General features: G+C 52.6%; 1 protein-coding gene across 2 annotated transcripts in view; it reads left to right on the top strand.

Moving 5' to 3' along the window:
• Positions 1 to 20,529, top strand: part of LOC115109371 (guanine nucleotide-binding protein G(o) subunit alpha-like) — a 196,067-nt gene that overhangs the window by 59,552 nt on the left and 115,986 nt on the right. For both annotated transcript variants that reach the window (XM_029634196.2, XM_029634195.2), the window contains exon 3: positions 3,258 to 3,399. In XM_029634196.2, coding sequence (XP_029490056.1) covers positions 3,258 to 3,399 — 142 coding nt within the window. The remainder of the gene's footprint in view (positions 1 to 3,257; positions 3,400 to 20,529) is intronic.

Raw genomic sequence — 20,529 nt, 5'->3', positions numbered from 1 at the left:
ATGGGTCAGTGTGAAGAGATGTATATTCTGCTTTCTGTTGTTTCTGTGGTTAAAACATTGAGCAGCAGTGTTTGTTTAGTAAATGTAATGTCCAGGGTGATGGTGGTCCATTGGAACATGTTGTTCAGAGCAGAGTAACAGACTCAGGGTTGGTTGGTGTTAACCTGCCTCTTAGTTCCCCCAGTGGAACGATAGGAGGGAGGGGTGTCTTTGTGCAGCATGGCTCAATATATCCTCCGAAAAGAAAACCATTGCACCTGCCCCTGGCACAGAGGCTTGGCTGGCACACACCTATATCTGCCAGGGCACACCTGGTCTACCAGACACTGTGCCAGCAATGATAAACCAAGTATAGTGGGGCAAAAAAGTATTTAGTCAGCCACCAATTGTGCAAGTTCTCCCACTTAAAAATATGAGAGAGGCCTGTAATTTTCATCATAGGTACATTTCAACTATGACAGACAAAATTAGAAAAAAAATCCAGAAAATCACATTGTAGGATTTTTAATGAATTATGATTGTATAATTATGGTGGAAAATAAGTCAATAAAAAAAGTTTATCTCAATACTTTGTTATATACCCTTTGTTGGCAATGACAGAGGTCAAACGTTTTCTGTAAGACTTCACAAGGTTTTCACATACTGTTGCTGGTATTTTGGCCCATTCCTCCATGCAGATCTCCTCTAGAGCAGTGATGCTTTGGGGCTGTTGCTGGGCAACACGGACTTTCAACTCCCTCCAAAGATTTTCTATGGGGTTGAGATCTGGAGACTGGCTAGGCCACTCCAGGACCTTGAAATGCTTCTTACGAAGCCACTCCTTCGTTGCCCGGGCGGTGTGTTTGGGATCATTGTCATGCTGAAAGACCCAGCCACGTTTCATCTTCAATGCCCTTGCTGATGGAAGGAGGTTTTCACTCAAAATCTCACGATACATGGCCCCATTCATTCTTTCCTTTACACCGATCAGTCGTCCTGGTCCCTTTGCAGAAAAACAGCCCCAAAGCATGATGTTTCCACCCCCATGCTTCACAGTAGGTATGGTGTTCTTTGGATGCCACTCAGCATTCTTTGTCCTCCAAACACGACGAGTTGAGTTTTTACCAAAAAGTTATATTTTGGTTTCATCTGACCATATGACATTCTCCCAATCTTCTTCTGGATCATCAAAATGCTCTCTAGCAAACTTCAGACGGGCCTGGACATGTACTGGCTTAAGCAGGGGGACACGTCTGGCACCACAGGATTTGAGTCCCTGGCGGCGTAGTGTGTTACCGTTCTTGTGATCATTTTGACCCCACAGGGTGAGATCTTGCGTGGAGCCGCAGATCGAGGGAGATTATCAGTGGTCTTGTATGTCTTCCATTTCCTAATAATTGCTCCCACAGTTGATTTCTTCAAACCAAGCTGCTTACCTATTGCAGATTCAGTCTTCCCAGCCTGGTGCAGGCCTACAATTTTGTTTCTGGTGTCCTTTGACAGCTCTTTGGTCTTGGCCATAGTGGAGTTTGGAGTGTGACTGTTTGAGGTTGTGGACAGGTGTCTTTTATTCTGATAACAAGTTCAAACAGGTGCCATTAATACAGGTAATGAGTGAAGGACAGAGGAGCCTCTTAAAGAAGAAGTTATACAGGTCTGTGAGAGCCAGAAATCTTGCTTGTTTGTAGGTGACCAAATACTTATTTTCCACCATAATTTGCAAATAAATAAATAAAAAATCCTACAATGTGATTTTCTGGATTTCTTTTCAATTTTTTTTTTTTTTTTCATAATTTTTTGAAAATTAGAGGCCTCTCTCATCTTTTTAAGTGGGAGAACTTGCACAATTGGTGGCTGACTAAATACTTTTTTGCCCCACTGTATATTAAGGAGGAAGGAAAACAGTTTGTCCAACCTACAGAGCTTTCATTTCTCCTGGAGAGGACCTAAGGTCATGCGATCGATACCAGAGTCATTGACCACAGCATTATGTGATGTCAAAGTAATGAGTCACAACTACACACAGTTGACAATAGGCTCCCATCCCACCTGTTCTCTACTCACCCCTTCCACGTGTGCTCTGTGCTGGGAAGAGTAGGAACCCTCTCCCCTCTCAGGTCCCCAGGTCCCAATAGTGCAGGATCAGTGTGTGCCCTGCTGTTTATTACACCCAGAGATAAAGCCTTCATGATGGGGTGATTATTATTGAATGAGAGAGAGACAGAGACGAAAGGGAAAGCACAGGGGAGATAAGAGGCAGTGTCCTCTTGCCGTTGACACACACCTGTCTGAGTCACAGCAGCATTACTACTGAGCTGTAGATAAGTCGCTGTCACTAAACACATGCGCGTACGAACACGCACACACACGTACTCACCCACACACAGCAGTAGGGGAACAGGGCACGTTTAGGCTTGTCAGTGTATTGAGAGAGTAGTGATTCATTGGAAGTCATTGGAAAGAGTCTCAGGAAAGGCCACCGCAGAGCAAGCAGGTTGCTGTCGGAGGATCACAAACAGTATCTGTGTGCAGTGGCAGGCTCCACAGCTGGGCTGCTCTCCCTCTCTCTCACGCAGTAAGTCAGGCTTAGGGCACTGACATTTCTCTGCTCTTTATTTTTATATGCTTGGCCTGCTACAAAGTTCACACTCACTTTCACAAACACAATGCTCAGACTTTACTCTTTCTTGATAGGAGATCATGCTCTATCTGACCCATTGAATGGACTGGAGGCTGGATATCAGGGCCAATGGGAGGCTGGATATCAGGGCCAATGGGAGGCTGGATATCAGGGCCAATGGGAGGGTGGGGCTCAGGTGTTAATGGTGCCTGTAGTGTTCTGGTGGAGCCGAGGTTTAATAGGCTGAGCCTCTCCCTGCTGTGCTGTTTGTGTCATGAAGAGGAGATCTCAGGCCTGGGGTCAATGTGTCTCTGCCTAATGGGGCACACTCTCTACATCTGGTCCTGGACTGGTTCTGTCTCTGTCTGCTGGGTGGGGGAGAAACTCTCAGATCTGCCCCTTTCTCCCCCGGCCAGTTACAGCAGCAACGGAGCAAAAGAAAGGAAAACAGAATTAAAATGGAGCCAGGCTGAGGAAGGGAGAGGAGCTCAGGGTTGTGTGTGTGTGTGTGGGGGGGCATGCATGTGGTTGTGCCTGCGTGCTTTATGTGTGATACAGCATGTGTGCCTCTGCGTGCCTGTCGACAGTGTGCCATGGACATGATGTCCCTGTTTAGGTAAATGCCTATTTGACCTATGAATCATGTTCATGTTTGCAGGATTATCCATGAGGATGGCTTCTCTGGTGATGATGTGAAGCAGTACAAGCCAGTGGTCTACAGCAACACAATCCAGTCTCTGGCTGCCATCGTCCGTGCCATGGACACCCTTGGCCTGGAGTACGGAGACAAGGAGAGAAAAGTGAGTCTCTCTACCACCCTGTAGAGTGTAGCACTGAGGGAATGGACTACAACATACAGACAGACAGACAGACAGACAGACAGACAGACAGACAGACAGACAGACAGACAGACAGACAGAGGCATGGACACACACACACACACACACACACACAAACACACACACACACACACACACACAGGCACAGGCACAGACAGACAGACAGACAGACGCACGGACACACACAGTCACACACATTAGTAAGCAGAGCATTGTGTGCTCCTGCCACTCTACTGTAGCGATGGCCTCCCAAACACATTTATTGAAAGAAATACACAAACTGTCACACCGACAGACACCCATATATTCAACCACTGAATTTTAACACAAGAACTGCTAAAGCAGTTATTTTTACTGCTCATAATTGTATTTTATTTATAACTGCCATTTTTAAAGTCATGCTCCCCTCTGTCCTTGACTTTTCCTAAATAAGTCTATATAGCACACTGCCGTTGTTAGAATCTAAATATTACAAACAGAACTAGAGTAATATCCAGTTTTAGGAGGGCATGTCATTCATGCCCCTTCTCCCGACTGTAGGGCCTGCTCCACTCCTTCTCCTGACTGTAGGGCCTGCTCCACTCCTTCTCTCGATTGTAGGGCCTGCTCCACTCCTTCTCTTGACTGTAGGGCCTGCTCCACTCCTTCTCCTGACTGTAGGGCCTATTCCACTCCTTCTCTCGACTGTAGGGCCTGCTCCACTCCTTCTCTCGACTGTAGAGCCTGCTCCACTCCTTCTCCTGACTGTAGGGCCTGCTCCACTCCGTCTCTCGACTGTAGGGCCTGCTCCACTCCTTCTCCTGACTGTAAGGCCTGCTCCACTCCTTCTCCTGACTTTAGGGCCTGCTCCACTCCTTCTCTCGACTGTAGGGCCTGCTCCACTCTTTCTCCTGACTGTAGGGCCTGCTCCACTCTTTCTCCCGACTGTAGGTCCTGCTCCACTCCTTCTCCTGACTGTAGGGCCTGCTCCACTCCTTCTCTCGTCTGTAGGGCCTGCTCCACTCCTTCTCCTGACTGTAGGGCCTACTCCACTCCTTCTCTCGACTGTAGGGCCTGCTCCACTCCTTCTCTCGACTGTAGGGCCTGCTCCACTCCTTCTCCTGACTGTAGGGCCTGCTCCACTCCGTCTCTCGACTGTAGGGCCTGCTCCACTCCTTCTCCTGACTGTAAGGCCTGCTCCACTCCTTCTCCTGACTTTAGGGCCTGTTCCACTCCTCTCGACTGTAGGGCCTGCTCCACTCTTTCTCCCGACTGTAGGGCCTGCTCCACTCTTTCTCCCGACTGTAGGTCCTGCTCCACTCCTTCTCCTGACTGTAGAGCCTGCTCCACTCCTTCTCTCGACTGTAGGGCCTGCTCCACTCCTTCTCCTGACTGTAGGGCCTGCTCCACTCCTTCTCTCAACTGTAGGGCCTGCTCCACTCCTTCTCTCGACTGTAGGGCCTGCTCCGATCCTTCTCTCGACTGTAGGGCCTGCTCCACTCCTTCTCCTGACTGTAGGGCCTGCTCCACTCCTTCTCTCGACTGTAGGGCCTGCTCCACTCCTTCTCCTGACTGTAGGGCCTGCTCCACTCCTTCTCTCGACTGTAGGGCCTGCTCCACTCCTTCTCTCGACTGTAGGGCCTGCTCCACTCCTTCTCCTGACTTTAGGGCCTGCTCCACTCCTTCTCTCGACTGTAGGGCCTGCTCCACTCTTTCTCCCGACTGTAGGGCCTGCTCCACTCTTTCTCCTGACTGTAGGGCCTGCTCTACTCTTTCTCCCGACTGTAGGGCCTGCTCCACTCTTTCTCCTGACTGTAGGGCCTGCTCCACTCTTTCTCCCGACTGTAGGTCCTGCTCCACTCCTTCTCCTGACTGTAGAGCCTGCTCCACTCCTTCTCTCGACTGTAGGGCCTGCTCCACTCCTTCTCCTGACTGTAGGGCCTGCTCCACTCCTTCTCTCGACTGTAGGGCCTGCTCCACTCCTTCTCTCGACTGTAGGGCCTGCTCCGATCGTTCTCTCGACTGTAGGGCCTGCTCCACTCCTTCTCCTGACTGTAGGGCCTGCTCCACTCCTTCTCCTGACTGTAGGGCCTGCTCCACTCCTTCTCTCGACTGTAGGGCCTGCTCCACTCCTTCTCTCGACTGTAGAGCCTGCTCCACTCCTTCTCCTGACTGTAAGGCCTGCTCCACTCTGTCTCTCGACTGTAGGGCCTGCTCCACTCCTTCTCCTGACTGCAAGGCCTGCTCCACTCCTTCTCCTGACTTTAGGGCCTGCTCCACTCCTTCTTTCGACTGTAGGGCCTGCTCCACTCTTTCTCTCGACTGTAGGGCCTGCTCCACTCTTTCTCCCAACTGTAGGGCCTGTTCCACTCTTTCTCCTGACTGTAGGGCCTGCTCTACTCTTTCTCCCAACTGTAGGGCCTGCTCCACTCTTTCTCCCGACTGTAGGGCCTGCTCCTCTCTTTCTCCCAACTGTAGGGCCGGCTCCACTCTTTCTCCCGACTATAGGGCCTGCTCTACTCTTTCTCCCGACTGTAGGGCCTGCTCCACTCTTTCTCCTGACTGTAGGGCCTGCTCCACTCTTTCTCCCGACTGTAGGTCCTGCTCCACTCCTTCTCCTGACTGTAGAGCCTGCTCCACTCCTTCTCTCGACTGTAGGGCCTGCTCCACTCCTTCTCCTGACTGTAGGGCCTGCTCCACTCCTTCTCTCGACTGTAGGGCCTGCTCCACTCCTTCTCTCGACTGTAGGGCCTGCTCCGATCCTTCTCTCGACTGTAGGGCCTGCTCCACTCCTTCTCCTGACTGTAGGGCCTGCTCCACTCCTTCTCCTGACTGTAGGGCCTGCTCCACTCCTTCTCTCGACTGTAGGGCCTGCTCCACTCCTTCTCTCGACTGTAGGTCCTGCTCCACTCCTTCTCCTGACTGTAGAGCGTGCTCCACTCCTTCTCTCGACTGTAGTGCCTGCTCCACTCCTTCTCCTGACTGTAGGGCCTGCTCCACTCCTTCTCTCGACTGTAGGGCCTGCTCCACTCCTTCTCTCGACTGTAGGGCCTGCTCCGATCGTTCTCTCGACTGTAGGGCCTGCTCCACTCCTTCTCCTGACTGTAGGGCCTGCTCCACTCCTTCTCCTGACTGTAGGGCCTGCTCCACTCCTTCTCTCGACTGTAGGGCCTGCTCCACTCCTTCTCTCGACTGTAGAGCCTGCTCCACTCTGTCTCTCGACTGTAGGGCCTGCTCCACTCCTTCTCCTGACTGCAAGGCCTGCTCCACTCCTTCTCCTGACTTTAGGGCCTGCTCCACTCCTTCTTTCGACTGTAGGGCCTGCTCCACTCTTTCTCTCGACTGTAGGGCCTGCTCCACTCTTTCTCCCAACTGTAGGGCCTGTTCCACTCTTTCTCCTGACTGTAGGGCCTGCTCTACTCTTTCTCCCAACTGTAGGGCCTGCTCCACTCTTTCTCCCGACTGTAGGGCCTGCTCCTCTCTTTCTCCCAACTGTAGGGCCGGCTCCACTCTTTCTCCCGACTATAGGGCCTGCTCTACTCTTTCTCCCGACTGTAGGGCCTGCTCCACTCTTTCTCCTGACTGTAGGGCCTGCTCCACTCTTTCTCCCGACTGTAGGTCCTGCTCCACTCCTTCTCCTGACTGTAGAGCCTGCTCCACTCCTTCTCTCGACTGTAGGGCCTGCTCCACTCCTTCTCCTGACTGTAGGGCCTGCTCCACTCCTTCTCTCGACTGTAGGGCCTGCTCCACTCCTTCTCTCGACTGTAGGGCCTGCTCCGATCCTTCTCTCGACTGTAGGGCCTGCTCCACTCCTTCTCCTGACTGTAGGGCCTGCTCCACTCCTTCTCCTGACTGTAGGGCCTGCTCCACTCCTTCTCTCGACTGTAGGGCCTGCTCCACTCCTTCTCTCGACTGTAGAGCCTGCTCCACTCCTTCTCCTGACTGTAAGGCCTGCTCCACTCTGTCTCTCGACTGTAGGGCCTGCTCCACTCCTTCTCCTGACTGCAAGGCCTGCTCCACTCCTTCTCCTGACTTTAGGGCCTGCTCCACTCCTTCTTTCGACTGTAGGGCCTGCTCCACTCCTTCTCCTGACTGTAGGGCCTGCTCCACTCCTTCTCTCGACTGTAGGGCCTGCTCCACTCCTTCTCTCGACTGTAGGGCCTGCTCCGCTCCTTCTCTCGACTGTAGGGCCTGCTCCACTCCTTCTCCTGACTGTAGGGCCTGCTCCACTCCTTCTCTCGACTGTAGGGCCTGCTCCACTCCTTCTCCTGACTGTAGGGCCTGCTCCACTCCTTCTCTCGACTGTAGGGCCTGCTCCACTCCTTCTCTCGACTGTAGGGCCTGCTCCACTCCTTCTCCTGACTTTAGGGCCTGCTCCACTCCTTCTCTCGACTGTAGGGCCTGCTCCACTCTTTCTCCCGACTGTAGGGCCTGCTCCACTCTTTTTCCTGACTGTAGGGCCTGCTCTACTCTTTCTCCCGACTGTAGGGCCTGCTCCACTCTTTCTCCTGACTGTAGGTCCTGCTCCACTCCTTCTCCTGACTGTAGAGCCTGCTCCACTCCTTCTCTCGACTGTAGTGCCTGCTCCACTCCTTCTCCTGACTGTAGGGCCTGCTCCACTCCTTCTCTCGACTGTAGGGCCTGCTCCACTCCTTCTCTCGACTGTAGGGCCTGCTCCGATCGTTCTCTCGACTGACTAGGGCCTGCTCCACTCCTTCTCCTGACTGTAGGGCCTGCTCCACTCCTTCTCCTGACTGTAGGGCCTGCTCCACTCCTTCTCTCGACTGTAGGGCCTGCTCCACTCCTTCTCTCGACTGTAGAGCCTGCTCCACTCTTCTCCTGACTGTAGGCCTGCTCCACTCTGTCTCCCGACTGTAGGGCCTGCTCCACTCCTTCTCCTGACTGCAAGGCCTGCTCCACTCCTTCTCCTGACTTTAGGGCCTGCTCCACTCCTTCTTTCGACTGTAGGGCCTGCTCCACTCTTTCTCCCGACTGTAGGGCCTGCTCCACTCTTTCTCCCAACTGTAGGGCCTGTTCCACTCTTTCTCCTGACTGTAGGGCCTGCTCCACTCTTTCTCCCAACTGTAGGGCCTGCTCCACTCTCTTCTCCGACTGCCTGCTCCACTCTTTCTCCCGACTGTAGGGCCTGCTCCTCTCTTTCTCCCACTGTAGGGCCTGCTCCACTCTTTCTCCGACTGTAGGGCCTGCTCCACTCCTTCTCTCTCCTGCTCCACTCCTTCTCCCGACTGTAGGGCCTGCTCCACTCCTTCTCCTGACTGTAGGGCCTGCTCCACTCTTTCTCCCGACTGTAGGGCCTGCTCCACTCCTTCTCCTGACTGCTAGAGCCTGCTCCACTCCTTCTCTGACTGTAGGGCCTGCTCCACTCCTTCTCCTGACTGTAGGGCCTGCTCCACTCCTTCTCTCGACTGTAGGGCCTGCTCCACTCCTTCTCCGACTGTAGGGCCTGCTCCACTCCTTCTCCTGACTGTAGGCCTGCTCCACTCTTTCTCCCGACTGTAGGGCCTGCTCCACTCCTTCTCCTGACTGTAGGGCCTGCTCCACTCCTTCTCCTGACTGTAGGGCCTGCTCCACTCCTTCTCTCGACTGTAGGGCCTGCTCCACTCCTTCTCTCGACTGTAGGGCCTGCTCCACTCCTTCTCCTGACTGTAGGGCCTGCTCCACTCCTGTCTCTCGACTGTAGGGCCTGCTCCACTCCTTCTCCTTCTCTCGACTGCCTGCTCCACTCCTTCTCCTGACTGTAAGGCTGCTCCACTCCTTCTCTCGACTGTAGGGCCTGCTCCACTCCTTCTCCTGACTGCAAGGCCTGCTCCACTCCTTCTCCTGACTTTAGGGCCTGCTCCACTCCTTCTTTCGACTGTAGGGCCTGCTCCACTCCTTCTCCTGACTGTAGGGCCTGCTCCACTCCTTCTCTCGACTGTAGGGCCTGCTCCACTCCTTCTCTCGACTGTAGGGCCTGCTCCGCTCCTTCTCTCGACTGTAGGGCCTGCTCCACTCCTTCTCCTGACTGTAGGGCCTGCTCCACTCCTTCTCTCGACTGTAGGGCCTGCTCCACTCCTTCTCCTGACTGTAGGGCCTGCTCCACTCCTTCTCTCGACTGTAGGGCCTGCTCCACTCCTTCTCTCGACTGTAGGGCCTGCTCCACTCCTTCTCCTGACTTTAGGGCCTGCTCCACTCCTTCTCTCGACTGTAGGGCCTGCTCCACTCTTTCTCCCGACTGTAGGGCCTGCTCCACTCTTTTTCCTGACTGTAGGGCCTGCTCTACTCTTTCTCCCGACTGTAGGGCCTGCTCCACTCTTTCTCCTGACTGTAGGGCCTGCTCCACTCTTTCTCCCGACTGTAGGTCCTGCTCCACTCCTTCTCCTGACTGTAGAGCCTGCTCCACTCCTTCTCTCGACTGTAGGGCCTGCTCCACTCCTTCTCCTGACTGTAGGGCCTGCTCCACTCCTTCTCTCGACTGTAGGGCCTGCTCCGATCGTTCTCTCGACTGTAGGGCCTGCTCCACTCCTTCTCCTGACTGTAGGGCCTGCTCCACTCCTTCTCCTGACTGTAGGGCCTGCTCCACTCCTTCTCTCGACTGTAGGGCCTGCTCCACTCCTTCTCTCGACTGTAGAGCCTGCTCCACTCCTTCTCCTGACTGTAAGGCCTGCTCCACTCTGTCTCTCGACTGTAGGGCCTGCTCCACTCCTTCTCCTGACTGCAAGGCCTGCTCCACTCCTTCTCCTGACTTTAGGGCCTGCTCCACTCCTTCTTTCGACTGTAGGGCCTGCTCCACTCTTTCTCCCAACGACTGGCCTAGGGCCTGCTTTCTCCACTCTTTCTCCCAACTGTAGGGCCTGTTCCACTCTTTCTCCTGACTGTAGGGCCTGCTCCACTCTTTCTCCCGACTGTAGGGCCTGCTCCTCTCTTTCTCCCAACTGTAGGGCCGGCTCCACTCTTTCTCCCGACTATAGGGCCTGCTCTACTCTTTCTCCCGACTGTAGGGCCTGCTCCACTCTTTCTCCCGACTGTAGGGCCTGCTCCACTCTTTCTCCTGACTGTAGGTCCTGCTCCACTCCTTCTCCTGACTGTAGAGCCTGCTCCACTCCTTCTCCTGCTCCACTCCTCGACTGTAGGGCCTGCTCCACTCCTTCTCCTGACTGTAGGGCCTGCTCCACTCCTTCTCTCGACTGTAGGGCCTGCTCCACTCCTTCTCTCGACTGTAGGGCCTGCTCCGATCCTTCTCTCGACTGTAGGGCCTGCTCCACTCCTTCTCCTGACTGTAGGGCCTGCTCCACTCCTTCTCCTGACTGTAGGGCCTGCTCCACTCCTTCTCTCGACTGTAGGGCCTGCTCCACTCCTTCTCTCGACTGTAGAGCCTGCTCCACTCCTTCTCCTGACTGTAAGGCCTGCTCCACTCTGTCTCTCGACTGTAGGGCCTGCTCCACTCCTTCTCCTGACTGCAAGGCCTGCTCCACTCCTTCTCCTGACTTTAGGGCCTGCTCCACTCCTTCTTTCGACTGTAGGGCCTGCTCCACTCTTTCTCTCGACTGTAGGGCCTGCTCCACTCTTTCTCCCAACTGTAGGGCCTGTTCCACTCTTTCTCCTGACTGTAGGGCCTGCTCTACTCTTTCTCCCAACTGTAGGGCCTGCTCCACTCTTTCTCCCGACTGTAGGGCCTGCTCCTCTCTTTCTCCCAACTATAGGGCCGGCTCCACTCTTTCTCCCGACTGTAGGGCCTGCTCCACTCTTTCTCTCGACCGTAGGGCCTGCTCCACTCTTTCTCCTGACTGTAGGGCCTGCTCCACTCTTTCTCCCAACTGTAGGGCCTGTTCCACTCTTTCTCCTGACTGTAGGGCCTGCTCTACTCTTTCTCCCAACTGTAGGGCCTGCTCCACTCTTTCTCCCGACTGTAGGGCCTGCTCCTCTCTTTCTCCCAACTGTAGGGCCGGCTCCACTCTTTCTCCCGACTATAGGGCCTGCTCTACTCTTTCTCCCGACTGTAGGGCCTGCTCCACTCTTTCTCCTGACTGTAGGGCCTGCTCCACTCTTTCTCCCGACTGTAGGTCCTGCTCCACTCCTCCTGACTGTAGAGCCTGCTCCACTCCTTCTCTCGACTGTAGGGCCTGCTCCACTCCTTCTCCTGACTGTAGGGCCTGCTCCACTCCTTCTCTCGACTGTAGGGCCTGCTCCACTCCTTCTCTCGACTGTAGGGCCTGCTCCGATCCTTCTCTCGACTGTAGGGCCTGCTCCACTCCTTCTCCTGACTGTAGGGCCTGCTCCACTCCTTCTCCTGACTGTAGGGCCTGCTCCACTCTTTCTCTCGACTGTAGGGCCTGCTCCACTCCTTCTCTCGACTGTAGAGCCTGCTCCACTCCTTCTCCTGACTGTAAGGCCTGCTCCACTCTGTCTCTCGACTGTAGGGCCTGCTCCACTCCTTCTCCTGACTGCAAGGCCTGCTCCACTCCTTCTCCTGACTTTAGGGCCTGCTCCACTCCTTCTTTCGACTGTAGGGCCTGCTCCACTCTTTCTCTCGACTGTAGGGCCTGCTCCACTCTTTCTCCCAACTGTAGGGCCTGTTCCACTCTTTCTCCTGACTGTAGGGCCTGCTCTACTCTTTCTCCCAACTGTAGGGCCTGCTCCACTCTTTCTCCCGACTGTAGGGCCTGCTCCTCTCTTTCTCCCAACTGTAGGGCCGGCTCCACTCTTTCTCCCGACTATAGGGCCTGCTCCACTCTTTCTCCTGACTGTAGGGCCTGCTCCACTCTTTCTCCCGACTGTATGGCCTGCTCCACTCTTTCTCCCAACTGTAGGGCCTGCTCCACTCTTTCTCCTGACTGTAGGGCCTGCTCTACTCTTTCTGCCAACTGTAGGGCCTGCTCCACTCTTTCTCTCGACCGTAGGGCCTGCTCCACTCTTTCTCCTGACTGTAGGGCCTGCTCCACTCTTTCTCCCGACTGTAGGGCCTGCTCCACTCTTTTTCCCGACTGTAGGGCCTGCTCCACTCCTTCTCCTGACTGTAGGGCCTGCTCCACTCTTTCTCCCGACTGTAGGGCCTGCTCCACTCTTTCTCCCGACTGTATGGCCTGCTCCACTCCTTCTCCCGACTGTAGGGCCTGTTCCACTTTTTCTCCCGACTGTATTGCCTGCTCCACTTTTTCTCCCGACTGTATGGCCTGCTCCACTCTTTCTCCCGACTGTAGGGCCTGCTCCACTCTTTCTCCCGACTGTATGGCCTGTTCCACTCTTTCTCCCGACTGTATGGCCTGCTCCACTTTTTCTCCCGACTGTATGGCCTGCTCCACTTTTTCTCCCGACTGTATGGCCTGTTCCACTTTTTCTCCCGACTGTATGGCCTGCTCCACTCTTTCTCCCGACTGTATGGCCTGCTCCACTCTTTCTCCCGACTGTATGGCCTGCTCCACTCTTTCTCCCGACTGTATGGCCTGCTCCACTCTTTCTCCCGACTGTATGGCCTGCTCCACTCTTTCTCCCGACTGTATGGTCTGCTCCACTCTTTCTCCCGACTGTATGGCCTGTTCCACTTTTTCTCCCGACTGTAGGGCCTGCTCCACTCTTTCTCCTGACTGTAGGGCCTGCTCCACTCTTTCTCCCGACTGTAGGTCCTGCTCCACTCCTTCTCCTGACTGTAGAGCCTGCTCCACTCCTTCTCTCGACTGTAGGGCCTGCTCCACTCCTTCTCCTGACTGTAGGGCCTGCTCCACTCCTTCTCTCGACTGTAGGGCCTGCTCCACTCCTTCTCTCGACTGTAGGGCCTGCTCCGATCCTTCTCTCGACTGTAGGGCCTGCTCCACTCCTTCTCCTGACTGTAGGGCCTGCTCCACTCCTTCTCCTGACTGTAGGGCCTGCTCCACTCCTTCTCTCGACTGTAGGGCCTGCTCCACTCCTTCTCTCGACTGTAGAGCCTGCTCCACTCCTTCTCCTGACTGTAAGGCCTGCTCCACTCTGTCTCTCGACTGTAGGGCCTGCTCCACTCCTTCTCCTGACTGCAAGGCCTGCTCCACTCCTTCTCCTGACTTTAGGGCCTGCTCCACTCCTTCTTTCGACTGTAGGGCCTGCTCCACTCTTTCTCTCGACTGTAGGGCCTGCTCCACTCTTTCTCCCAACTGTAGGGCCTGTTCCACTCTTTCTCCTGACTGTAGGGCCTGCTCTACTCTTTCTCCCAACTGTAGGGCCTGCTCCACTCTTTCTCCCGACTGTAGGGCCTGCTCCTCTCTTTCTCCCAACTGTAGGGCCGGCTCCACTCTTTCTCCCGACTATAGGGCCTGCTCCACTCTTTCTCCTGACTGTAGGGCCTGCTCCACTCTTTCTCCCGACTGTATGGCCTGCTCCACTCTTTCTCCTGACTGTAGGGCCTGCTCTACTCTTTCTGCCAACTGTAGGGCCTGCTCCACTCTTTCTCTCGACCGTAGGGCCTGCTCCACTCTTTCTCCTGACTGTAGGGCCTGCTCCACTCTTTCTCCCGACTGTAGGGCCTGCTCCACTCTTTTTCCCGACTGTAGGGCCTGCTCCACTCCTTCTCCTGACTGTAGGGCCTGCTCCACTCTTTCTCCCGACTGTAGGGCCTGCTCCACTCTTTCTCCCGACTGTATGGCCTGCTCCACTCCTTCTCCCGACTGTAGGGCCTGCTCCACTCTTTCTCCCGACTGTAGGGCCTGCTCCACTCTTTCTCCCGACTGTATGGCCTGCTCCACTCTTTCTCCCAACTGTAGTGCCTGCTCCACTCTTTCTCCTGACTGTAGGGCCTGCTCTACTCTTTCTGCCACCTGTAGGGCCTGGTCCACTCTTTCTCTCGACCGTAGGGCCTGCTCCACTCTTTCTCCTGACTGTAGGGCCTGCTCCACTCTTTCTCCCGACTGTAGGGCCTGCTCCACTCTTTTTCCCGACTGTAGGGCCTGCTCCACTCCTTCTCCCGACTGTAGGGCCTGCTCCACTCTTTCTCCCGACTGTAGGCCCTGCTCCACTCTTTCTCCCGACTGTAGGGCCTGCTCCATTCTTTCTCCCGACTGTAGGGCCTGTTCCACTCTTTCTCCCGACTGTATGGCCTGCTCCACTTTTTCTCCCGACTGTAGGGCCTGCTCCACTCTTTCTCCCGACTGTAGGGCCTGCTCCACTTTTTCTCCCGACTGTATTGCCTGCTCCACTTTTTCTCCCGACTGTATGGCCTGCTCCACTCTTTCTCCCGACTGTAGGGCCTGCTCCACTCTTTCTCCCGACTGTATGGCCTGTTCCACTCTTTCTCCCGACTGTATGGCCTGCTCCACTTTTTCTCCCGACTGTATGGCCTGCTCCACTTTTTCTCCCGACTGTATGGCCTGTTCCACTTTTTCTCCCGACTGTATGGCCTGATCCACTCTTTCTCCCGACTGTATGGCCTGCTCCACTCTTTCTCCCGACTGTATGGCCTGCTCCACTCTTTCTCCCGACTGTATGGCCTGCTCCACTCTTTCTCCCGACTGTATGGTCTGCTCCACTCTTTCTCCCGACTGTATGGCCTGTTCCACTTTTCTCCCGACTGTATGGCCTGCTCCACTCTTTCTCCCGACTGTATGGCCTGTTCCACTTTTTCTCCCGACTGTATGCCCTGCTCCACTCTTTCTCCCGACTGTATGGCCTGCTCCACTCTTTCTCCCGACTGTATGGCCTGCTCCACTCTTTCTCCCGACTGTATGGTCTGCTCCACTCTTTCTCCCGACTGTATGGCCTGTTCCACTTTTTCTCCCGACTGTATGGCCTGCTCCACTCTTTCTCCCGACTGTATGGCCTGTTCCACTTTTTCTCCCGACTGTATGCCCTGCTCCACTCTTTCTCCCGACTGTATGGCCTGCTCCACTCTTTCTCCCGACTGTATGGCCTGCTCCACTCTTTCTCCCGACTGTTTGGCCTGCTCCACTCTTTCTCCTGACTGTCGGGCCTGCTCCACTCTTTTTCCCGACAGTGGAAGGTGCTGTGCCCAGTTGATAATCATCCCGATAATTGCCTCGAAACTGAACCAAAACTATACTGAAATGAATTTCACACATACAGTATATAACAGATGAAGTAAAGCATGATGGGGGAGAATGGGTGAGTTGATTGGAGAGGGGAAGCGAACGATTTATAATTATGTAATCACCAATTGTGAATGAAGAAGAAGAAGGGGTATTCTACATTCTTATCATAATCTCAAAATGGTATGTACCCTGTATCAGTCCAACACATCTTATCAGTCTACTCTGGCCTACTTGGAGTACACAGTGATAGCTGTGTAATTTTTGAGCTGGAAGCGTTCATTTCAATCCTCCGTGGAGCATTCAGTGGAAAGAGAGTATTTCTGGTCGGTGTGAATGTTTTGGATCAGATGGCACGTCTGTACTCGGTGAAAGGAGGCACCCGCTGCTGGCCTGTTGCTGTGTTCTACAACATGCTTGACTTGGTTGCTATCAACGCACACGTGTTGCTCAAGCAGTGCATGAGAGATATGAGGTATATGGCAGCAGTGCATGAGAGATATGAGGTATATGGCAGCAGTGCATGAGAGATATGAGGTATATGGCAGCAGTGCATGAGAGATATGAGGTATATGGCAGCAGTACATGAGAGATATGAGGTATATGGCAGCAGTGCATGAGAGATATGAGGTCCAACGCAGCAGTGCATGAGAGATATGAGGTATATGGCAGCAGTGCATGAGAGATATGAGGTATATGGCAGCAGTGCATGAGAGATATGAGGTATATGGCAGCAGTGCATGAGAGATATGAGGTATATGGCAGCAGTGCATGAGAGATATGAGGTCCAACGCAGCAGTGCATGAGAGATATGAGGTCCAACGCAGCAGTGCATGAGAGATATGAGGTATATGGCAGCAGTGCATGAGAGATATGAGGTCCAACGCAGCAGTGCATGAGAGATATGAGGTATATGGCAGCAGTGCATGAGAGATATGAGGTATATGGCAGCAGTGCATGAGAGATATGAGGTATATGGCAGCAGTGCATGAGAGATATGAGGTATATGGCAGCAGTGCATGAGAGATATGAGGTCCAACGCAGCAGTGCATGAGAGATATGAGGTATATGGCAGCAGTGCATGAGAGATATGAGGTATATGGCAGCAGTACATGAGAGATATGAGGTATATGGCAGCAGTGCATGAGAGATATGAGGTCCAACGCAGCAGTGCATGAGAGATATGAGGTATATGGCAGCAGTGCATGAGAGATATGAGGTATATGGCAGCAGTGCATGAGAGATATGAGGTATATGGCAGCAGTGCATGAGAGATATGAGGTATATGGCAGCAGTGCATGAGAGATATGAGGTCCAACGCAGCAGTGCATGAGAGATATGAGGTCCAACGCAGCAGTGCATGAGAGATATGAGGTATATGGCAGCAGTGCATGAGAGATATGAGGTCCAACGCAGCAGTGCATGAGAGATATGAGGTATATGGCAGCAGTGCATGAGAGATATGAGGTCCAACGCAGCAGTGCATGAGAGATATGAGGTATATGGCAGCAGTGCATGAGAGATATGAGGTATATGGCAGCAGTGCATGAGAGATATGAGGTATATGGCAGCAGTGCATGAGAGATATGAGGTATATGGCAGCAGTGCATGAGAGATATGAGGTCCAACGCAGCAGTGCATGAGAGATATGAGGTATATGGCAGCAGTGCATGAGAGATATGAGGTATATAGCAGCAGTGCATGAGAGATATGAGGTATATGGCAGCAGTGCATGAGAGATATGAGGTATATGGCAGCAGTGCATGAGAGATATGAGGTATATGGCAGCAGTGCATGAGAGATATGAGGTATATAGCAGCAGTGCATGAGAGATATGAGGTATATAGCAGCAGTGCATGAGAGATATGAGGTCCAAGGCAGCAGCAAAGATTCCACGCAAGGCAAATTGCGCACAGCTCCCGGGGAGGAGACAGTGTCAGGTGGACAGATGAGCTAAGAACAGAACCCAAGACACCTGTGTCACCTGCAAGCCTTGTGTTTGTGGGAAGTGTGTCAATCGAGTGAAAGTGGCAAAGATTTGTGTCCATTGTTTGGACAAGGGGATCGCTGCTAAATTAAATCCAACTGATGCCATTGCATGAAAACGTACACCATGTCAGCACGAGCTGACAATAATGTACTATTTTTGACAGCTGTCATATCGACACCTATATTCATTATAATGGCATTATTGCTTTTCTGCTAATTTTCACACTTGGCGCTTATAATTATGTTTAGGCTACTGATATTTTCATAATTTGACCTCGCTGACCATTCGTCTTTGTGGTTCGGGAATTTGTATTATTTTGTGGTCATAAAATACGTTTTTACCGTGTTCCAACACATCCCACTGGGCACAGACATCAATTCAATGTCTATTCCACGTTGGTTCAACGTAATTTGTGTTTTTTTGTTTTTACATAAAGCCTACAGTAACATAAACTAATGACATTTTTTTGTATTATTCTAATGTTTCCTAAGGCCTTCATAAACATAACCAAATTAGAATTTTTGCAATAGCATATATGACATTTATTAGAATGTTGCAGTCAAAATGACTGCTCATTAGCTTGAAGGCGGGACCCTCGAGCCTCAGCGGTTCTAGAGATCTAGTGTTCATAAGCACACCCATTCATCCTTATCCATCTATGAAAATCCATAACCCCAGTGTTGTAACAGGTAATTGGCCACAAGGCTCTGAAAGGATGTGGAACAGAGCACATTAGTCTCAGCTTGTTGACTGGCTTCTATAAATCACCCACTGAGAGGAGGGGAGCATCCTGTACCAAGGAGGGAATCAGACAGGTTTGGAATACTGTATTCAGACCATGATGAATGAACGCTCCAGTGGAGAAGGTGAATGCGTTTAGTAGACATGACATTCATAGTGTTGATGATACATACATGTACCCTGTATATAACAGCATTGTTAAATGATGGTGGTGCCAACAATAATGATGATGAATGATGAAGATGATGGGAATAGTTTGGCATTGGTTATTGGTTCAGTCCACAATGTCAAACTGCTGACAGGCTGGATTGGAGTGTGAGTCATGCCTCTTTCAGGGGTCATGGGTCATCAGCTGTGTCAGTACATGGCCTCAGAGTGACCTTAAGAGGACAGACAGGGTGAAGGAAGGTGTACAGTAGGATATGTGAGCTGCTGTCCTAATGCCTCCTTTCAGGTGTTGGTATCCATTCCCCTGCTGTGTTGTGTTCCCTTTCTAAAACAGGAGGCACACCACTGACTCTGACCTTTCCAGGAAGGTCTTTATATTTGAATCAAACCTATCAATACCCTGGGACAAGTCGTCTGAAATACCCAGCTGCTATTGATTGTTATATTATCTCTTTCTTCTGCTAGAACCAGAGCGCTTCTTTAGACAATAACTGTATTTCTGTCCCAATAAACTGGAGTGCTTCGGAGTTGACAGCCGCAGGGGTTGTGTACAAACTCTATGGTTGTGTCATTCTCAGAGAAATCATTTAGAGTGCTTCAGTGTGTGTGCGTGTGTGCGTCTGTGCATGTGACCCAAAAGTAACCTCTCAAAAGTAATTTGTGAAATAGGTCAGAGGTCACTGTCCCAAAGCAGTGAATCTCTTTGCCTAATGGAGAGAGAAAACGAAGGACCGCCACAGAAAGAGAGAAAAAAGCTCAGGCGTGCAGAGAGAATGAGAGGAGAGAATAAGTGTGAGAGAGAAATAGAATGGAGAAAAGAGAGAAGGCAGGGAGGTGAGTTCCTAACTGGGGTGTGTCCTGTTGAGGACCCCTGTTTACCTCAAATCAAATCAAATCAAATTTATTTATATAGCCCTTCGTACATCAGCTGATATCTCAAAGTGCTGTACAGAAACCCAGCCTAAAACCCCAAACAGCAAACAATGCAGGTGTAAAAGCACGGTGGCTAGGAAAACTCCCTAGAAAGGCCAAAACCTAGGAAGAAACCTAGAGAGGAACCAGGCTATGAGGGGTGGCCAGTCCTCTTCTGGCTGTGCCGGGTAGAGATTATAACAGAACATGACCAAGATGTTCAAATGTTCATAAATGACCAGCATGGTCGAATAATAATAAGGCAGAACAGTTGAAACTGGAGCAGCAGCACAGTCAGGTGGACTGGGGACAGCAAGGAGTCATCATGTCAGGGAGTCCTGGGGCACGGTCCTAGGGCTCAGGTCCTCCGAGAGAGAGAGAAAGAAAGAGAGAATTAGAGAGAGCATATGTGGGGTGGCCAGTCCTCTTCTGGCTGTGCCGGGTGGAGATTATAACAGAACGTGGCCAAGATGTTCAAATGTTCATAAATGACCAGCATGGTTGAATAATAGTAAGGCAGAACAGTTGAAACTGGAGCAGCAGCATGGCCAGGTGGACTGGGGACAGCAAGGAGTCATCATGTCAGGTAGTCCTGGGACATGGTCCTAGGGCTCAGGTCCTCCGAGAGAGAGAAAGAAAGAGAGAAGGAGAGAATTAGAGAACGCACACTTAGATTCACACAGGACACCGAATAGGACAGGAGAAGTACTCCAGATATAACAAACTGACCCTAGCCCCCGACACATAAACTAATGCAGCATAAATACTGGAGGCTGAGACAGGAGGGGTCAGGAGACACTGTGGCCCCATCCGAGGACACCCCGGACAGGGCCAAACAGGAAGGATATAACCCCACCCACTTTGCCAAAGCACAGCCCCCACACCACTAGAGGGATATCTTCAACCACCAACTTACCATCCTGAGACAAGGCCGAGTATAGCCCACAAAGATCTCCGCCACGGCACAACCCAAGGGGGGCGCCAACCCAGACAGGCCGACCACAACAGTGAATCAACCCACCCAGGTGACGCACCCCCCCAGGGACGGCATGAGAGAGCCCCAGTAAGCCAGTGACTCAGCCCCGTAACAGGGTAGAGGCAGAGAATCCCAGTGGAAAGAGGGGAATCGGCCAGGCAGAGACAGCAAGGGCGGTTCGTTGCTCCAGAGCCTTTCCGTTCACCTTCCCACTCCTGGGCCAGACTACACTCAATCATATGACCCACTGAAGAGATGAGTCTTCAGTAAAGACTTAAAGGTTGAGACCGAGTTTGCGTCTCTGACATGGGTAGGCA

This window comes from Oncorhynchus nerka, linkage group LG25 (assembly GCF_034236695.1).
Source record: "Oncorhynchus nerka isolate Pitt River linkage group LG25, Oner_Uvic_2.0, whole genome shotgun sequence".
Taxonomy (NCBI): domain Eukaryota; kingdom Metazoa; phylum Chordata; class Actinopteri; order Salmoniformes; family Salmonidae; genus Oncorhynchus; species Oncorhynchus nerka.
The sequence above is the reverse complement of the archived record's forward strand: the minus strand, read 5'-3'. Positions and strand labels throughout refer to the sequence as shown.